We start from the raw sequence: 14,827 nt of genomic DNA, 5'->3' as shown, positions 1-14,827 counted from the left end.
TTATGATTTCAAAAGCAGCCCAATCCCAAAAAAAGAACACTTTGTACATACTAGTCTTACTCTTCCCTCCTTTTGTTCCTTTTTCCCTTTTAATTACATAACTAACTTTCACAACAATGACAAATGCAAATGGCAGGAAGCACAAAGCTGACGCCTGAGGTTTACTGCAAGGTCAGCAAACACGCAGAACTGTCACATTGATGGTAAATGGTAATATTTTGCCAGTATGATGCGAGATTAACATAACTGAAGTCTGCAATACAGTTGTTTTCTTTGTAAAGTTTTATAAAAAGACAAATATTAAGAAAAGATGTTTCACCTCTCATTGAAGATGCTTCTTCATTTCTAAAAACAAATAGTGGAGAAAGAACAACGTATTTAAACCCTAGTGGGGTTTTGGAAGTAATCCTGAGGGTCCTCATATGAGCCAAGTTGTGGAAAAAAGGCGTGGGTCATTACCATCACCAGGGGTTAAGGGTGAAACCCCCTGTGAGACCTTGCCCCACTCTGCCATGTGAGGTCACCTAAGGAATAGTGTGAGTGTTCATTGAAGATCCTGGGAAGAGATCTCAAGACTGCATTTTAGGTGGCTAAAGCTGGTGTAAGTCACCGCCTCTGTTCAATGATGGTTGTTCACATTGGACATTGATAACCTCTTTCACTCCTGTTTCACACCATCTGTCTTCTCGGTCATTGATATGATGAGAAAGAGGTTTTTTTTTTTAAGAACTAAAAGAACTGAAGAAGTCCTGTTAACTTTTCAGGCTCTCGCGCCTACCATGAACCTGGACAGCTGAGACATAAGTCATTCTTCTTAGCTTAGTACTACTATGTAAATCAGTGCTAGAACTGAATAATTATGAGCAAAGACACATCACGTTATAAAAGTTATTACTATAACCTAATAAAAAAATGTGGATTCAGACTCCTCTGCTGGTGTAACAGACTGCCTGTGTGGTACCTGTGAGGCTATACGATGCCAACCATGCACTCACATCTTGAGACCAGCTGTTTTACTGCCTTTAATGCTCCTGTACATTTATGCCACTTCACTACACAGCGCTCTATTCCAATCATATCGCAGACATTTTCAAGAATACACATCAAAATACAATCTCAGCCTTCCATCATCTGCTATTTTTTCATTAGATGCCAAAGCAGGGTTGAACGAAATCAGGAAATCTTCAAAATGAGCTAAGCTCGTCAAAAGGTATGACTTGCTGGACTGGCCATCTGGCATACCGGTTTTGTGCCAAAAAAGTGATTGTCTGCCAAAAACTGATGTTTCTGTGTATTTTTTATGTGTAATATCTTTACGTATGTTCGTAAATAGACTTCGGTGAACAGGGGATACAAAGGGGTTACATAAAGAATTAAAAATTTTTCTTTTTTTTAAGTATCTTTACAACTTGTACTTACATTATAACCAATCCGGTCCTTTATCCTCACTTAAAATATTTTTACAGAACTATTGTAATATTTGCTGCCATTTCTGCTGTCCTGTTGGGCAACTTACTCTTACAAAATCCATTTTTAATGTTAATGAGATTTTTTTTTACTGCATAAATAAAGGTTATATAAAAGTCACTGCCAAAAACTGATTGCGGCTTCTATCTTGTTACACGAATGTTGTTTGTAGCTCAAGATGACTTTATGTCATCCATAAGGGATGCATTTGACATATGTTTAACATATTATAGCCCAACAAGTTACTTATAGGGACGATCTGATTTCCTCGTGTCAGCATTGTTCCCACATCATCATAATTAATGTTGTTCCAGGTTCTAATAGGGACGATCTGATTTCCTCGTGTCAGCATTGTTCCCACATCATCATAATTAATGTTGTTCCAGGTTCAACATTGCAAGTGACCAATCACCTTCTTGTGACGTCATTCCTTTGCGACTTCGAAATACCCGCCTTCGAGTATTTCGAAATACAAGTGAAGAAGCGAAAAACCGCCGCCTGTCCGCCGAATTTGAAGTCAATTTAGGATACTTTCCTTTAATAAACGGTAAGCATTATACATATGTTCCTCACTTGGCTTGCTGTTTGTTTGCTAGCGATAGGCTACTTGACAACAGCATTAGCTAACCAGTGTTCTCTAGACCAGCGTTCCCCAACTTTTTGGGTGTTTCGTGGCCCGGGGGTTGGGTCAGGCAAAATTGCAGTAGCTTCCCTGATCATTTTACAAACATAAGTGAAGAGAATCTGGACTAAAAGGCCTAGACTTATGGTTGTGTGCTGAATCTATGAATCAAACTATCACCTGGAAACATAATTAACTGGTCCATAGCTGTGAAACTGGACATGAGTTCTTGATTCTATGGAGATTAACAGTAATCCAGAAATTTACAAATTTGTCCTGGTACATCGCGTAAATGTTGTCCCTGGGACATCGCGTAAATGTTGTCCCTGGGACATCGCGTAAATGTTGTCCCTGGGACATCGTGTAGATGTTGTCCCTGGGACATCATGTTAAAGTTGCCAGAGACATACCATATGAAAGTTTAGCTTCTTTTAGCCCCTGTTTGTTTTATATTATTTTATATATATATTATTTTAATATTATATTTAATATTTACATTGTATTGCAAAACAAGTTAAAATGAATTAATGAATATTGACTAATTAAACCTTCGTTATTTTTCCACCAGAAATGGACGACATAATTAGAAGAAGTGTTCTGAATGACGAAAAAAAAAGAACTGGAAAAGACACACAACTTTGTGTGCATGTGTCACAATGCCAGGAGGACCCATTCAGTGTTGTGTTAGAAAAATTGAACTCATTAACCCTTCATGGACATTATAAATGTTTAAATGTTGCCTCAGGTAAAGACAGGAAAAGAGACTATTACAAATTCAACTGCATCAGAGCTGGGGAAAAAAGTCGAAACAGCTACAGAGCAGTGGGCTGTAAGGCCTATGTTTCATTTAAAGTACTCAAATGTTGGAAAGACCACACAGTCATCGTGCAGCGTACATATGATAAGCATGATGGGCATGATCCTTCGGACCCAAAAGACGCACATTTCAACAATATTTCCAGTGATTTGAGGAGGAAGATTGAGGAACTGCTTTCCCTTGGAACTAAGCCAGCCATCATACTAACCGAATGTCATAAATGGGCCAAAGAACATGGACACAGAGATCTTCACAACAGAGAGCATTTTGTCACACCACGTGACATTGACAGTGTTAGAACCTGCATGATGAGGAAGAAGCACTTTAACTGTGGAGACAGTCAAAGTGTACATACCTTACTTAATGGAAAACATCAAGAACATGTTCTCTTCTATCAACCATACACATCTGACCAAGAACTAATGATTGTTTTGCAGACACCTGTAATGAAATCAAACATGGAGAACTATGCAAAACAGTTAGTATTTGTTGACACCACGCACTGCGTTAACCAGTATTCATTTCCCTTATTCACACTTGTTGTAAGAGATGATCATGGGCATGGAGTCCCTGTGGCCTATGCTATTGTCAGCAACGAAAGTCAGAAAACCCTGGAAACTGTTCTTGGAATAGTTTGTGAGCATTTCCCAACTTCCCCGAGGTAAATAATACATTGACAGCTATTAATTTTGAAATAATTCCTTTTCAAAAAAGTTATAACATGCCAGAATCTAATGCTATAGCTGCAGCATGGGCTGCAAAAAACTTTCCTTTCCAGTTGTTAAAGTTATTCCTATAGGCTGTATGCAGTATTTTATATATCTACTTGTGAGTTGAAATGTTTAATTTGGCATTGAAGTGGTACTTTGAGATAGCAAAAACATTTTCATACTGTTTAATCTCATTTAGTGTTTTCTTTTTTTCTGTAGAGCATTTATGGTTGACAAAGACTTTGCGGAAATAAATGCTTTGCAGAAGGTTTTTCCAGAGTCAGCTATCCTTCTATGCTGGTACCATGTCTTGCAGGTAAACCACATTGTTTTCTTTTCACGTTGTCTAAGATGCACCTGAAACACATTTTTACAACAGGGTCCTGTTGTTATGATTTGCCTCATTGTGATATTCACCTACTCAGGTTAATGAATATAAAGGGATAAAATGTTGAGTGACTATGTCCATCCATTTAAGACCACAGTGCACTCATCTTCTGGTGGCTGCTTCCCAAAGCTCTTTTTGACATTTAAAAATATGTTTGCCTGGTTGATTTCTGTAATGCACAGGTCCTCTTGTCCAGTGAGTGACAAAGTTATTTTTGGACGTCAGCTTTCTTTTATGCTTTTTGTACAGCTGCTCCTCTGTCTCTCTCTCCAGATTAACTTTTTTTCTCTTACATTCACAGGCTGTTAATCGATGGCTTTCAAAATCAGAGTCCGGGGTCCATGGGCTTTCTAACACCCAAAAGAGAAATGAAATCATTTCTTTCTTTTGTAAGCTGAAAGCTTGCACATCTGTAAGTGTAATTTGTCTATTTCACATTTTGATTTCTTGATTACACTAAGAGCATAATAACTTTCAGTTGCTAAAAAAAGTTACAGAGAGATACAAAATAGATTTTTGAAACAATTTCTAAAACTGGCTTCTTATCTTGCTTATCAAAACAAGTACTTAAGCTGTGCAGAACATCATTGTGTCACCCACTGTGCAGGAGAACTTGTGAGTGGGATTCTTTCACAGACAGATGCTGAAACCAAATATGCTTATAGGTTTAGTGTTCCTTCTTAGCCATTGTAAGGGAAGAAATAATTGCTTCTTAATACAAAAACACGACATATTATTAATAACTTAAAATTCTTAATGTTATTCAATAAAAGGAAAAGGGCTTCAATACATAATATTAAAGATTTCAATAGGTCTGTTAAATGGATTGAAATATATTCTGTTGCATCCAATTCTCTTAGGAGGACGACTTTAAAGCCACATCAGCAGAGTTCTGCCAGACATTTAAGCAATACCCTTTGGTGTGCCAGTATTTTCAGAAGCACTGGGAAGGCATTGGCCACATGTGGTGTGACTACGGCCGTCGCTTCAGTCACGCTCGTTCTGAAACAAACAATGTGATTGAAAGGTATGATTTATTATTTTGACCTCATTCAATTGTATTGCTGAAAAAAAGATATTATGCTTTAATCCAAGAGGCTAAACTGAGTAGGTTCGTCATGTCATTGCCAGAACAGGTTTTAGGCAAATCCTTTAAATTCTAGCAGCGTTTTTTATGTTATCACAACAAAAAACAGAGTAGGTGGATTTGCCTAAATCAGCTAAACCGGCACAGAGCATTCCTTTATAAAAGACGTGTGCAATAGGTATTCCAATTTTTTAAAAAATAATACAGTCTTGATTAAAACTTTAAATTCCTTCAATTACAGTTACTAATCATTTCAAATAACTGTTTTTCAGATTTTTCCACCGCCTGAAATACCAGTTTTTATCTGGCTACAAGAATAGGCGTTTGGATGATCTGATTGAAGTGCTCCTAGGGAAGGCCGACGACTACTTCTCAGTCATAAAAACCCTGCAAGATGTGGGCCGCATGAAAAACAGGTTTGCTGACACCTTGTCTCAAGTTTCAGACTCTGCTTCAAGACTGATGGAAAGTGGTTGGGCTCTTAAAATTACAGTCAAGAACAGCCATGGAGTTAATGCATATCAAGTCCCATCTGAGTCAAGAGAAGACATGGTGTATGATGTCTGCCCTGTTGAGTCCTACTGCAACTGTACATATGGCTTACGAGGACTTCTTTGCAAGCATCTAGTGTTACTTGCAAAATTAGCAGAGGCTGACAATGACATCTATCCAAACATGGAAACAGACCTTGGCAAGAATTGCAGTGAAAGAAAGGCATTACTTTGTACACTGTGAGGACTTGAAAGTGATAAAAATGCCAAGTTTGTTTGGAAATCTGTGTTTTTTTGCATCGGCTGAAACACTTCAGTGCACTTGTTGTACGTTCTCTCACTATAACACATGTGCTTGCCTGAAGGTGGCTTGTAGCCATTTTAAACAAATGAAAAACTCTCTGAAAAGTCCTCTATCAACTTTGAATGACACTCCTGTAGTTGAAAGCACAGACAAAAAATGCACAGAAGATGCAGTTGGAAAACTAAATGCTGTTTTAGACACAGTTAAACAGTGGGCATTCATTCCAGAGGGTATTACTGCAATGATAGATGAACTGCATACAAATGTCTTAAAAACAAAACAAGTAGGCAAAAGTATATGCCAGTACGAAATAAAGACGACAGATAATGCACGCAAAATTAGGCCATTGTATTCTAGCAAGAAACGTTCGGCCAGCATCGACATTCCAACAGTCTGTGAAAATGAATGTGAACAGTCGATAACCACTGAAAGAGAGACATCCTCTGGAGAAAATGAAAACCTTTTGGAATACAAAACAAAAAAGAGAAGAGTTAAAGCTAAGTATATGCACAAGTAGACTTTTGTGTGACATTTCAAAGGGACTGCATCCATTACTTCTGTTTATTGAAACCTAAAGCTGAATAGCTGTCTTAACTTTCTGCCAAGGAACAGATGAAAAGAAATTGTTTGGTCTCTCAAGCAGTTGTTATTTATGTGTGTTATTCATTACTTTGGCTTGGTTGCTGTTTTTGATACAAATTCATCTGTGCCCATTGTAATATTTTCATATGTTACTATTTTTATATTGCTATGCATTATAAATAAAGGATTACTTATTACTATTAAAGGTCTGCATTTGTAATTGTTGGTATTATTTATAAAATATGCGCTCTTAAGTTTTTTGCTCCATAAAACGATACCTGTCACTTTTTGGACATAGAGTATCAGCTGTTGAGAATCCTGGCTCATACAAAATAGAAGTAAAAGGTTTCAACATCCAGCCTTTTTATGATTAAATACAAAGTGTAATAACAGAGTTATTGGGGTGTGATTTTGTTAATAGTTAGTCTTAAGTATAAGTTTAATAGTAATGAGTAAGAAAATATAGCCAGAATAATGGAATGAGACTAACACCTGACCTCACACTGAGATTTGGTATGAAGTGGCATGTTTGTGCTAATGCTGACATTGGGGCTCAGAGTTCCTCTGTGTGTATATATTTGTGAATGTTAACTTGGCTAATGTCCAAGGGTTTGACTGCTTTCCTGTTGGATTGTATCACAAAGAACAGGGATAAGAGCACCAGTGGCCGTGCACACCCTCATCTCTCTCCTTCACCCGATCATTAGTGTTGGAAACCGGCATTAGCTCAGAGTAGATTAGACTTCAGTATAGTGCAAGTGATTTGATTTCATGATTATTTGATTCAGTTTTTTCTGTGTTCAAGCTCAATTACTTTAATAAAATATGTTGAATTCAAACAAATAAACAAACTGTGGACATTACCCTTTTAAACCTTTCTGAAACAAGACAGGTAAAAACCAGTGTATAAAAGTTTACATAGGTATAAATAGCTCTAACACTTTACTCCAGCCTGGCGTCCACACATGTGGACATCACATTTTGGGTTATTTAGACCAAAATACTAAATCTTGATCAACAAGTGCCTGATATACAGTTATGAGGACATTATACTGCAACTGTTCTATCGAAATTTCAAATTAATGTCCTCATGTGGCTCTCATTTTTCTCAGAAACAAAAATTAGGTAAAAAAAACAAAACCTGGTAATTCTTTCTTTTTACATTCATCGGGTTCCAATCGGCCCAAATATCAAAGAGAAATTAAAAATGCATGCCATGGAAGATTTCGGGTCTTAGGGGGTTAAAATGACCAGACCCCTCCGGCCTGTTTTCCAGGCCACTAAATTAAACCCAGTCAATTACCAATTGAACAGAATAAAAACATACGAGGTCCACTAATAGTCCAAAAGTCCAAATCTTTAATAGAAAAGACAGGCAGAACTCAAACAAACAATAATCCAAACGAGGAGCATATATACACACTGGAAAGTAAATAATTATAAGTTATTAAATCAGACTAATTAAATACAGTAAAACTAATAAGGGAAGACGAACACACGGGAAATAAAAATAACAGTGTAAACATACCAAAACTCAAAATAAAACAGGAAAGCTACTACAAACCGAGTGTGACACAATTACATTCATATTGAAACATGTGTGATAATTTTCTTTCTTTGTAGCATTTTTAAGATATGTGTTAGAACAGTCATTATGCTGTTTGGATTAGGAACCAATCATTTTTGCCAAATAGTTAACACAAACTTAGAACAACAATGAACAATTTTCAAGATTCTGATTTACAGAACAAACAAAAGTCACAAAAGGTTTCATTATTTAAGAGACAAGATCAAGTTTTTCACACAGGAATGAAATGACAGAATCCAGTGCAGCGGGGCCAAAGGTGTGTGTCAGCAAACTGAAGGTTGAGGAATCAGTCAGCTCATGTTTAAGATTGTGTTGGATTTTGAGAAGAGTCTGTCTGTTATTAGAAAGTAAGATTAACAATGTTACACCAATAACCCAAATACGGGGAAATGACAAATAATACCAAAAAAGATACAACTTTCATATTGTTTTACTAACTTACTTTGTCATATCAGCACTTGAATGGTCGATGCCTTTACAGACCATGTCTGTTGTGACATCGCAGGCCAATCTTCCGGCAAACCCGAGGGCTAGCTCCCCAGCCTCCTCTTCACTCAGAACACTAAACACTGTTACTTTAGTTTTGGCCTTCTTAGGCCTGTCAAGAATCATTGCGGGCAGTTTGGCTTTACGGCCCTAAAAAAGAAAAAGTGCAAACACCAAAAGAGCAGAGAGAGACACACACACGCGCACAAAGTTAAATGCTTTTGTTTACATGGTGTAATTGTGTATATGTTGCAGCAAATGCACAATTTCCAGCCACATTGTCACTTCATTGATACGAGTAACCCGGATTTATTTCAGGTGACATCAAAATCACGAAATGTATACCTACCCCAATCAAACCTCTGAAAACATGAACTGACATGTTCTCTGCGTTGATTCTGCGCTTGATCTCGTCTTCTGTTATTGTGTAGGTTTTCTTTTTTGAGCTTGGTACAGATAAGCGACCATGCACTCTGTAAACTGTACTAGTTCCTTCTGAATCAGTTTGGAATTCTGTATCTGCATCGATCCTGTCAACATCATCAGCAGCAGCATTATCTGTACTCAGACTTGTGCCGTATACTTCTGCTTCTTTTTCGTTGTCTTCAGTCTGTGTACCTTCATCTCTTTCAGTCTGTGTACCTTCATCTCTGACTGTCAGTCTTCCTATCTCACTGTTACTTGTCGATTTGCTGCAGATGTTCTCTCCCTTAGGAACTTTTCCTTTGTCATTCGCTGCCTGATGCTTTCCCTGATGACATTCTTCACTGGCTACTTCTATTGCTCCTCCTGTATAGCCACCCACTATGCTGCACAACTCCTTTCCCTCTGCTGTGCTGCACTGTGCTGTTACATAAAGAAGAATGATATAAACAGCACTATATCAATTTAATTGTGAAGAGAAATCCCCACAATACGACACAGTTATGTCTAAAATAGTTTTGTGTAAAAACTGGATCTTGAAACGTCCACTTTAATTACACAGTCCTGGTGTGCAAAGGCAAAATTACGAAAAAAAATTTCACTTTAAACATTTTTGGACATTGTTTAGTTATATTGTGACTTACTCTCACAGAAGATACAGATGCCACAAACAGACTTTGAACAACGCATGTGCTTGTATGCACCACATTTCTGGCACTGCACCTGTGAATTAAAAAAAAGAAAAAAAAGAAGAAGAAATAAACAAACAAAAAACAAATGAACAAAGTCCATTAAATAAACAATCTATATGGCTAAGGACATGTCATAGTGTACCCGGTCTTTGGCTGCAATCACACACCAGCACTGACTGCACTTCCTAGTTCGATCTGCAAAATATAATTTGTTTAAGTACAAGTTACATTTTCCAATGTTAGAGAAAAAGAAGGCAGCTAATTTTATCTTTACCTATTGAGGAAAATAAGTAGTGGCAAAGTCGGGACCTGAGCTTTGTGATTTCAGTGTTGTACTCCTCCACTTGTGTTTTACCGTCAATGAGAGATTGGGCAAACTAATAATTGACAAAGAAGAAAAAAAAAAAAAAAAAGAACAAAAAGAATTAGATTAACAAAGAAATGTTTGTTTGTTTTGGTCCTCTTGGGTATGTCACAAAACTGTTTTGTAAAAAGATGGATATGGTAGGCTTGGGCCTTGAGCTTTCCTAATGAGGGACACTGAAAAGTATCATGCACTAGAGAGAGTGCAAAATCTGTGCAACTTACAAACAAGGTCCAGTGGCTGCCGTTTTCCAGACAGGCTCCAATCAATTTCTCATACATCTGAAAGATGTTTTTCTAGAAATAAAAATAATGTGACAAGTATGTTTTTCTGTCAAGAATGACACTGCAAAACTGCAAAAGCTTGTCAGGTGAGACTTGTAATTAATTCTGCAGATACACAAACATATAGAAAGTGTCATTTTTGGTTTACATTAATTAATTTCTATAGTGTGTACAAAACAAATCAAGACCACAGACTCAACACGCACCACTCAATTTTTGGTGTTCTTTATCAGTTGGCCAAGACAGAAATGTTTTAATCTGTGTGCATTGCTTTTGAGCAAGTCTTTACACAGAAAAGGTTTCAGAAAGGTATTTTTCAGGTTCTTCTGACAAGGCTTCAATTTTGGAAAATGCTGTTTGTTTATAGTGGCAACTTATAAACCCTTTGTGATAAGAACATAGTTACCACAGTCCAAGTCATACCTTCAAAAAGTATGCACTTTGTGCTCTTGTGGACCCATCCAAAATTTTTCCAGTGATTTGGCTTGGTATTGGATAAATGTGAGGGAAATTCTATAAAAATAACATAAATACACCTATGTTTTCAAATACATTACAAAAAACGTAAACATGCTATGTCATTATGATCAAACAAGCTTTTCAACATACCTCACACTGCAAATAGATTAGGCCATCTATTACCTTATAAAACAAATAAATAAATACATATAAATAAAAACAGAACTAAGGAATACGATTCATTAAGTAAATTGTACAATAAAGTGTATTTAAAGCAGAATTTAACATTAGTTTTATGACAACATAAAAGGATTTTTATGTCAAGAGGTACCTCATCTGAAATGTTAGTCTGGTCAAACAGGGATTTCAAACTTGAAATACCAATAGAGTTTGGTCCAGCTACTCCCACAAGGTAATCTGTGAGAAAGCATATGCTGTAGTCAACAGATATCATTTTCTTTTTGCATGCTGCAACCATCATCCATTTCAGTCTTCTAGGAGCTTTGTCTGGTTGTAGTTCTTTTTTCTCCTCCTCTCCCCTCATCTATTAATTAAATTGTTTTCTGACCTTCCTAACTGTTTCCGACCTGTCTTCCCAATGTGATGTTTAAGCAATATATGTATGGTCAGAAGGGGGTGAAATTTTCATTGCAGTTGTACGTGTAACATTGCATGTGATAATAAAAGGCTTGATTGGTTGATTATTCAACATGAGTTGACATTTACCTGACATTGTGAAGGAGTCACAGTTTCTGTAAGGGTGTAAGAACATAACATGTGGATTTGTTACACTTCTTTTTCACAAGTTAATAACAATCAATAATTTTCATTCCATTATTTACAAGCTATCACACGATGTCCCAGGGACAACATCCACACGATGTCCCTGGGACAACATTTACACGATGTCCCAGGGACAACATCTACACGATGTCCCTGGGACAACATCTACACGATGTCCCAGGGACAACATCTACACGATGTCCCAGGGACAACAATTACACGATGTCCCAGGGACAACAATTACACGATGTCCCAGGGACAACATCTACACGATGTCCCAGGGCAACTTCTACATGATGTCCCAGGGACAACATTTACGCGATGTCCCAGGGCAACTTCTACATGATGTCCCAGGGACAACATTTACGCGATGTCCCTGGGACAACATTTACGCGATGTACCAGGGCAACTTCTACATGATGTCCCAGGGACAACATCTACACGATGTCCCAGGGCAACTTCTACATGATGTCCCAGGGACAACATTTACGCGATGTCCCTGGGACAACATTTACGCGATGTCCCAGGGCAACTTCTACATGATGTCCCAGGGACAACATCTACACGATGTCCCAGGGCAACTTCTACATGATGTCCCAGGGACAACATTTACGCGATGTCCCTGGGACAACATTTACGCGATGTCCCTGGGACAACATTTACGCGATGTACCAGGACAAATTTGTACATTTCTGGATTACTGTTAATCTCCATAGAATCAAGAACTCATGTCCAGTTTCACCGCTATGGACCAGTTAATTATGTTTCCAGGTGATAGTTTGATTCATAGATTCAGCACACAACCATAAGTCTAGGCCTTTTAGTCCAGATTCTCTTCACTTATGTTTGTAAAATGATCAGGGAAGCTACTGCAATTTTGCCTGACCCAACCCCCGGGCCACGAAACACCCAAAAAGTTGGGGAACGCTGGTCTAGAGAACACTGGTTAGCTAATGCTGTTGTCAAGTAGCCTATCGCTAGCAAACAAACAGCAAGCCAAGTGAGGAACATATGTATAATGCTTACCGTTTATTAAAGGAAAGTATCCTAAATTGACTTCAAATTCGGCGGACAGGCGGCGGTTTTTCGCTTCTTCACTTGTATTTCGAAATACTCGAAGGCGGGTATTTCGAAGTCGCAAAGGAATGACGTCACAAGAAGGTGATTGGTCTAGTGATGGGTCGTTCGCGAACGAAATGGCTCTTAGAGCCGACTCTTTGACGTGAACGACGCGAGCCGGCTCCTTATCGCGAGCCGTCACGTGGGGTTTTTTTTTTCTTTCTTTCTTTCTCTCAGCCTCTCTCTCGCACTTTTTTTCCGCTTCACTCTGCACGCGAGCCTTGTGCTTTACGCTGGGCAGAGGGGGGAGGGGCGGTAGTTACACTCAGTAGCACAGGAACAGAGCCAGAGAGAGAGAAAGAGGGGCAGGGACAACAACATTAGAAAGGTATAGTAATCATCCACAACTATTTTCGGTTGCAGATGATAAAGGATTGAGAAAGTTTATTCATGCAGGTCCATATGACAGAGAATATGCATGTTCTTTTAGTTTTCATATTATAATTTATATTTAATTGTGTTGTGGTTTGCAGTGTTTTGTGTTCTTTTCACTTTAAATTTGTGAAAGGAAAAAGCTGAAAATTTAAATAGTTAAAACTTGAAATGTGAATAGTTGATTTTTGTATTATATGATTTATTTATTACATTTTATGTGGAGTGAATAAATAAAAGTATATTTACGGTGGCCCCGAGAGACAAAGCACATACAAACTTCAAATCACGTACGAACTCTGAAGCATGTACAAACTCCAAAACACGTACAAACTCCAAAACACGTAAAAACTCCAAAAACACGTAAAAACACGTACAAACTCCGAAGCACGTAAAAACTCAGAAGCATATAAAAACTCAGAAGCACATAAAAACTCAAAACACGTACAAAAGACAACAGAAGTGCTCCAGGGGCTGGGCGCAGTGTTGAGCCTTTGTTATCTTGTGGCTACACAAGCCAGCAAGTACCAACGACCGGATTTGGTGTGTGGTAATAACAGGTAAATGAACTTTTTTTTAAATTATTTGAATATATATATGAGTGCCTGTGTATAAATATACAAACAATACACACATGCTTTCAATTGTGTAATTTAAGTGATCTAGTAGCTCTGCTTTGGAAGTTCAGTTCATGCTAGAAATGTGTTTTGGAGTTTGTACGTGTTTTGTCTCTAGGGGCCACCGCATATATTTATATATAAACATATATAAATAAAACCACTTGTTTTTACGTTAGTAATTCCTTTTGTGCATAATTTTATATTATTGTTAATAATAAATTAATTAAAGCAACAAAACAACCTGAAGAGCCGGTTCGGAGCCGAAAGAGCCGGCTCTTTTTAGTGAGCCGAACCGAAAGAGCCGGCTCTCTAAAAAGAGCCGGAAATCCCATCACTAGATTGGTCACTTGCAATGTTGAACCTGGAACAACATTAATTATGATGATGTGGGAACAATGCTGACACGAGGAAATCAGATCGTCCTACTTATAGCACTTTAAATATGAGCAATCGCTTTTTGGCAAATACCGGAAATCAGTTTTTGGCAGACAATCACTTTTTGGCACAACACCGGCATCCCGACTTTTGGGAGAGAAATGTTGTCCCATTCACACAGCTGATTTGAATTTTAGCTGCTCGACAGTTCTGAGTCTTCTTGGTCATGGTTTTCATTTCATGGTGCTCCAGATGTTTGCAGTTGATGAAAGGTTTGCACTGCATGCAGGCCAGCACCCAGACTCTACTATTATGAAGCCATACTGTTTTAATAGTAATGCAGTATGTTGTTTAGCATTAGCTTCCTGAAAAAGACATCATATGAATAAATGAGCACATGTTGCTCTAAATCCTGTACATGGCTTTCAGCATTGACGGTGTCTTTCCAGATTTCCAGATGTAATCTGTCAATTCCAAAGGAACTAATGGACCCTTTTACCATCAGAGATGTAGGCTTTTGATGGAGGTCAAGAACCTTGTTATCAGCTAGACAGTCCCTCTTTTTTGAGATGTGTGTCTGCCATCAAATTAAAAATGAGCTCATATTTTCTTGAAATCATAAATGTCTTATTTTAACCGTTTGATTTGTTTTCTAAGTTCTATTGTAGGTAAAATATGGATTTCTGAGATTTCCAAATCATTGCAATATGTTTTTATTTACATTTTATACACAATCTCAAGTTCTGTAGTTTGAAGTGGAGTTGTACAAAAAAACCTGAAAAAGATACACATGC

The 14,827-nt window shown here is 37.7% G+C and overlaps 2 protein-coding genes across 5 annotated transcripts; one reads left to right on the top strand and one right to left on the bottom strand.

Annotated features, from left to right (window-relative positions):
• The first annotated feature begins 1,797 nt into the window (after window positions 1-1,797).
• LOC112434911 (uncharacterized) lies at window positions 1,798-6,688 on the top strand. Its single transcript, XM_076883957.1, has 6 exons — window positions 1,798-2,014; window positions 2,658-3,567; window positions 3,836-3,932; window positions 4,306-4,416; window positions 4,865-5,031; window positions 5,364-6,688. The coding sequence occupies exons 2-6, from the start codon at window positions 2,660-2,662 to the stop codon at window positions 5,824-5,826; spliced, it is 1,746 nt and encodes a 581-aa protein (XP_076740072.1). The 5' UTR covers window positions 1,798-2,014; window positions 2,658-2,659; the 3' UTR covers window positions 5,827-6,688.
• A 1,116-nt stretch (window positions 6,689-7,804) lies between these two features.
• On the bottom strand, window positions 7,805-12,712 carry LOC101464225 (uncharacterized). 4 transcript variants are annotated; one of them, XM_076883953.1, is made up of 12 exons: window positions 12,574-12,712; window positions 11,491-11,516; window positions 11,096-11,181; window positions 10,915-10,947; window positions 10,729-10,818; window positions 10,246-10,317; window positions 9,932-10,034; window positions 9,800-9,852; window positions 9,610-9,688; window positions 8,892-9,388; window positions 8,499-8,692; window positions 7,805-8,390 (listed from the first exon to the last, which is right to left on the bottom strand). In XM_076883953.1, the coding sequence occupies exons 2-12, from the start codon at window positions 11,495-11,497 to the stop codon at window positions 8,246-8,248; spliced, it is 1,359 nt and encodes a 452-aa protein (XP_076740068.1). In that variant the 5' UTR covers window positions 11,498-11,516; window positions 12,574-12,712; the 3' UTR covers window positions 7,805-8,245. The 4 variants fall into 4 exon arrangements, with proteins under 4 accessions (XP_076740068.1, XP_076740067.1, XP_076740069.1 ...); XM_076883952.1 differs by lacking the exon at window positions 12,574-12,712 and having other exon boundaries at window positions 11,491-11,622; XM_076883954.1 differs by lacking the exons at window positions 11,096-11,181; window positions 12,574-12,712 and having other exon boundaries at window positions 11,491-11,629.
• Between the last annotated feature and the right edge of the window lie 2,115 nt (window positions 12,713-14,827).

This window comes from Maylandia zebra, linkage group LG5, assembly GCF_041146795.1.
Source record: "Maylandia zebra isolate NMK-2024a linkage group LG5, Mzebra_GT3a, whole genome shotgun sequence".
Lineage (NCBI taxonomy): Eukaryota > Metazoa > Chordata > Actinopteri > Cichliformes > Cichlidae > Maylandia > Maylandia zebra.
This window is presented reverse-complemented; position numbering and strand designations above follow the sequence as displayed.

What these genes read in the sequence shown, in the direction of transcription:
- LOC112434911 (XM_076883957.1), top strand. Translation starts at nt 2,660, where the DNA reads ATGGACGACATAATTAGAAGAAGTGTTCTGAATGACGAAAAAAAAAGA. An exon ending in CATTTCCCAACTTCCCCGAG is followed by an intron (nt 3,568 to 3,835) that starts GTAAATAATACA and finishes TTTTTTCTGTAG; the next exon opens with AGCATTTATGGTTGACAAAG. An exon ending in GCTGGTACCATGTCTTGCAG is followed by an intron (nt 3,933 to 4,305) that starts GTAAACCACATT and finishes TTACATTCACAG; the next exon opens with GCTGTTAATCGATGGCTTTC.
- LOC101464225 (XM_076883951.1), bottom strand. Translation starts at nt 11,308, where the DNA reads ATGAGGGGAGAGGAGGAGAAAAAAGAACTACAACCAGACAAAGCTCCT. An exon ending in AGACTAACATTTCAGATGAG is followed by an intron (nt 10,948 to 11,095) that starts GTACCTCTTGAC and finishes TTGTTTTATAAG; the next exon opens with GTAATAGATGGCCTAATCTA. An exon ending in GCAGCCACTGGACCTTGTTT is followed by an intron (nt 10,035 to 10,245) that starts GTAAGTTGCACA and finishes GTCAATTATTAG; the next exon opens with TTTGCCCAATCTCTCATTGA.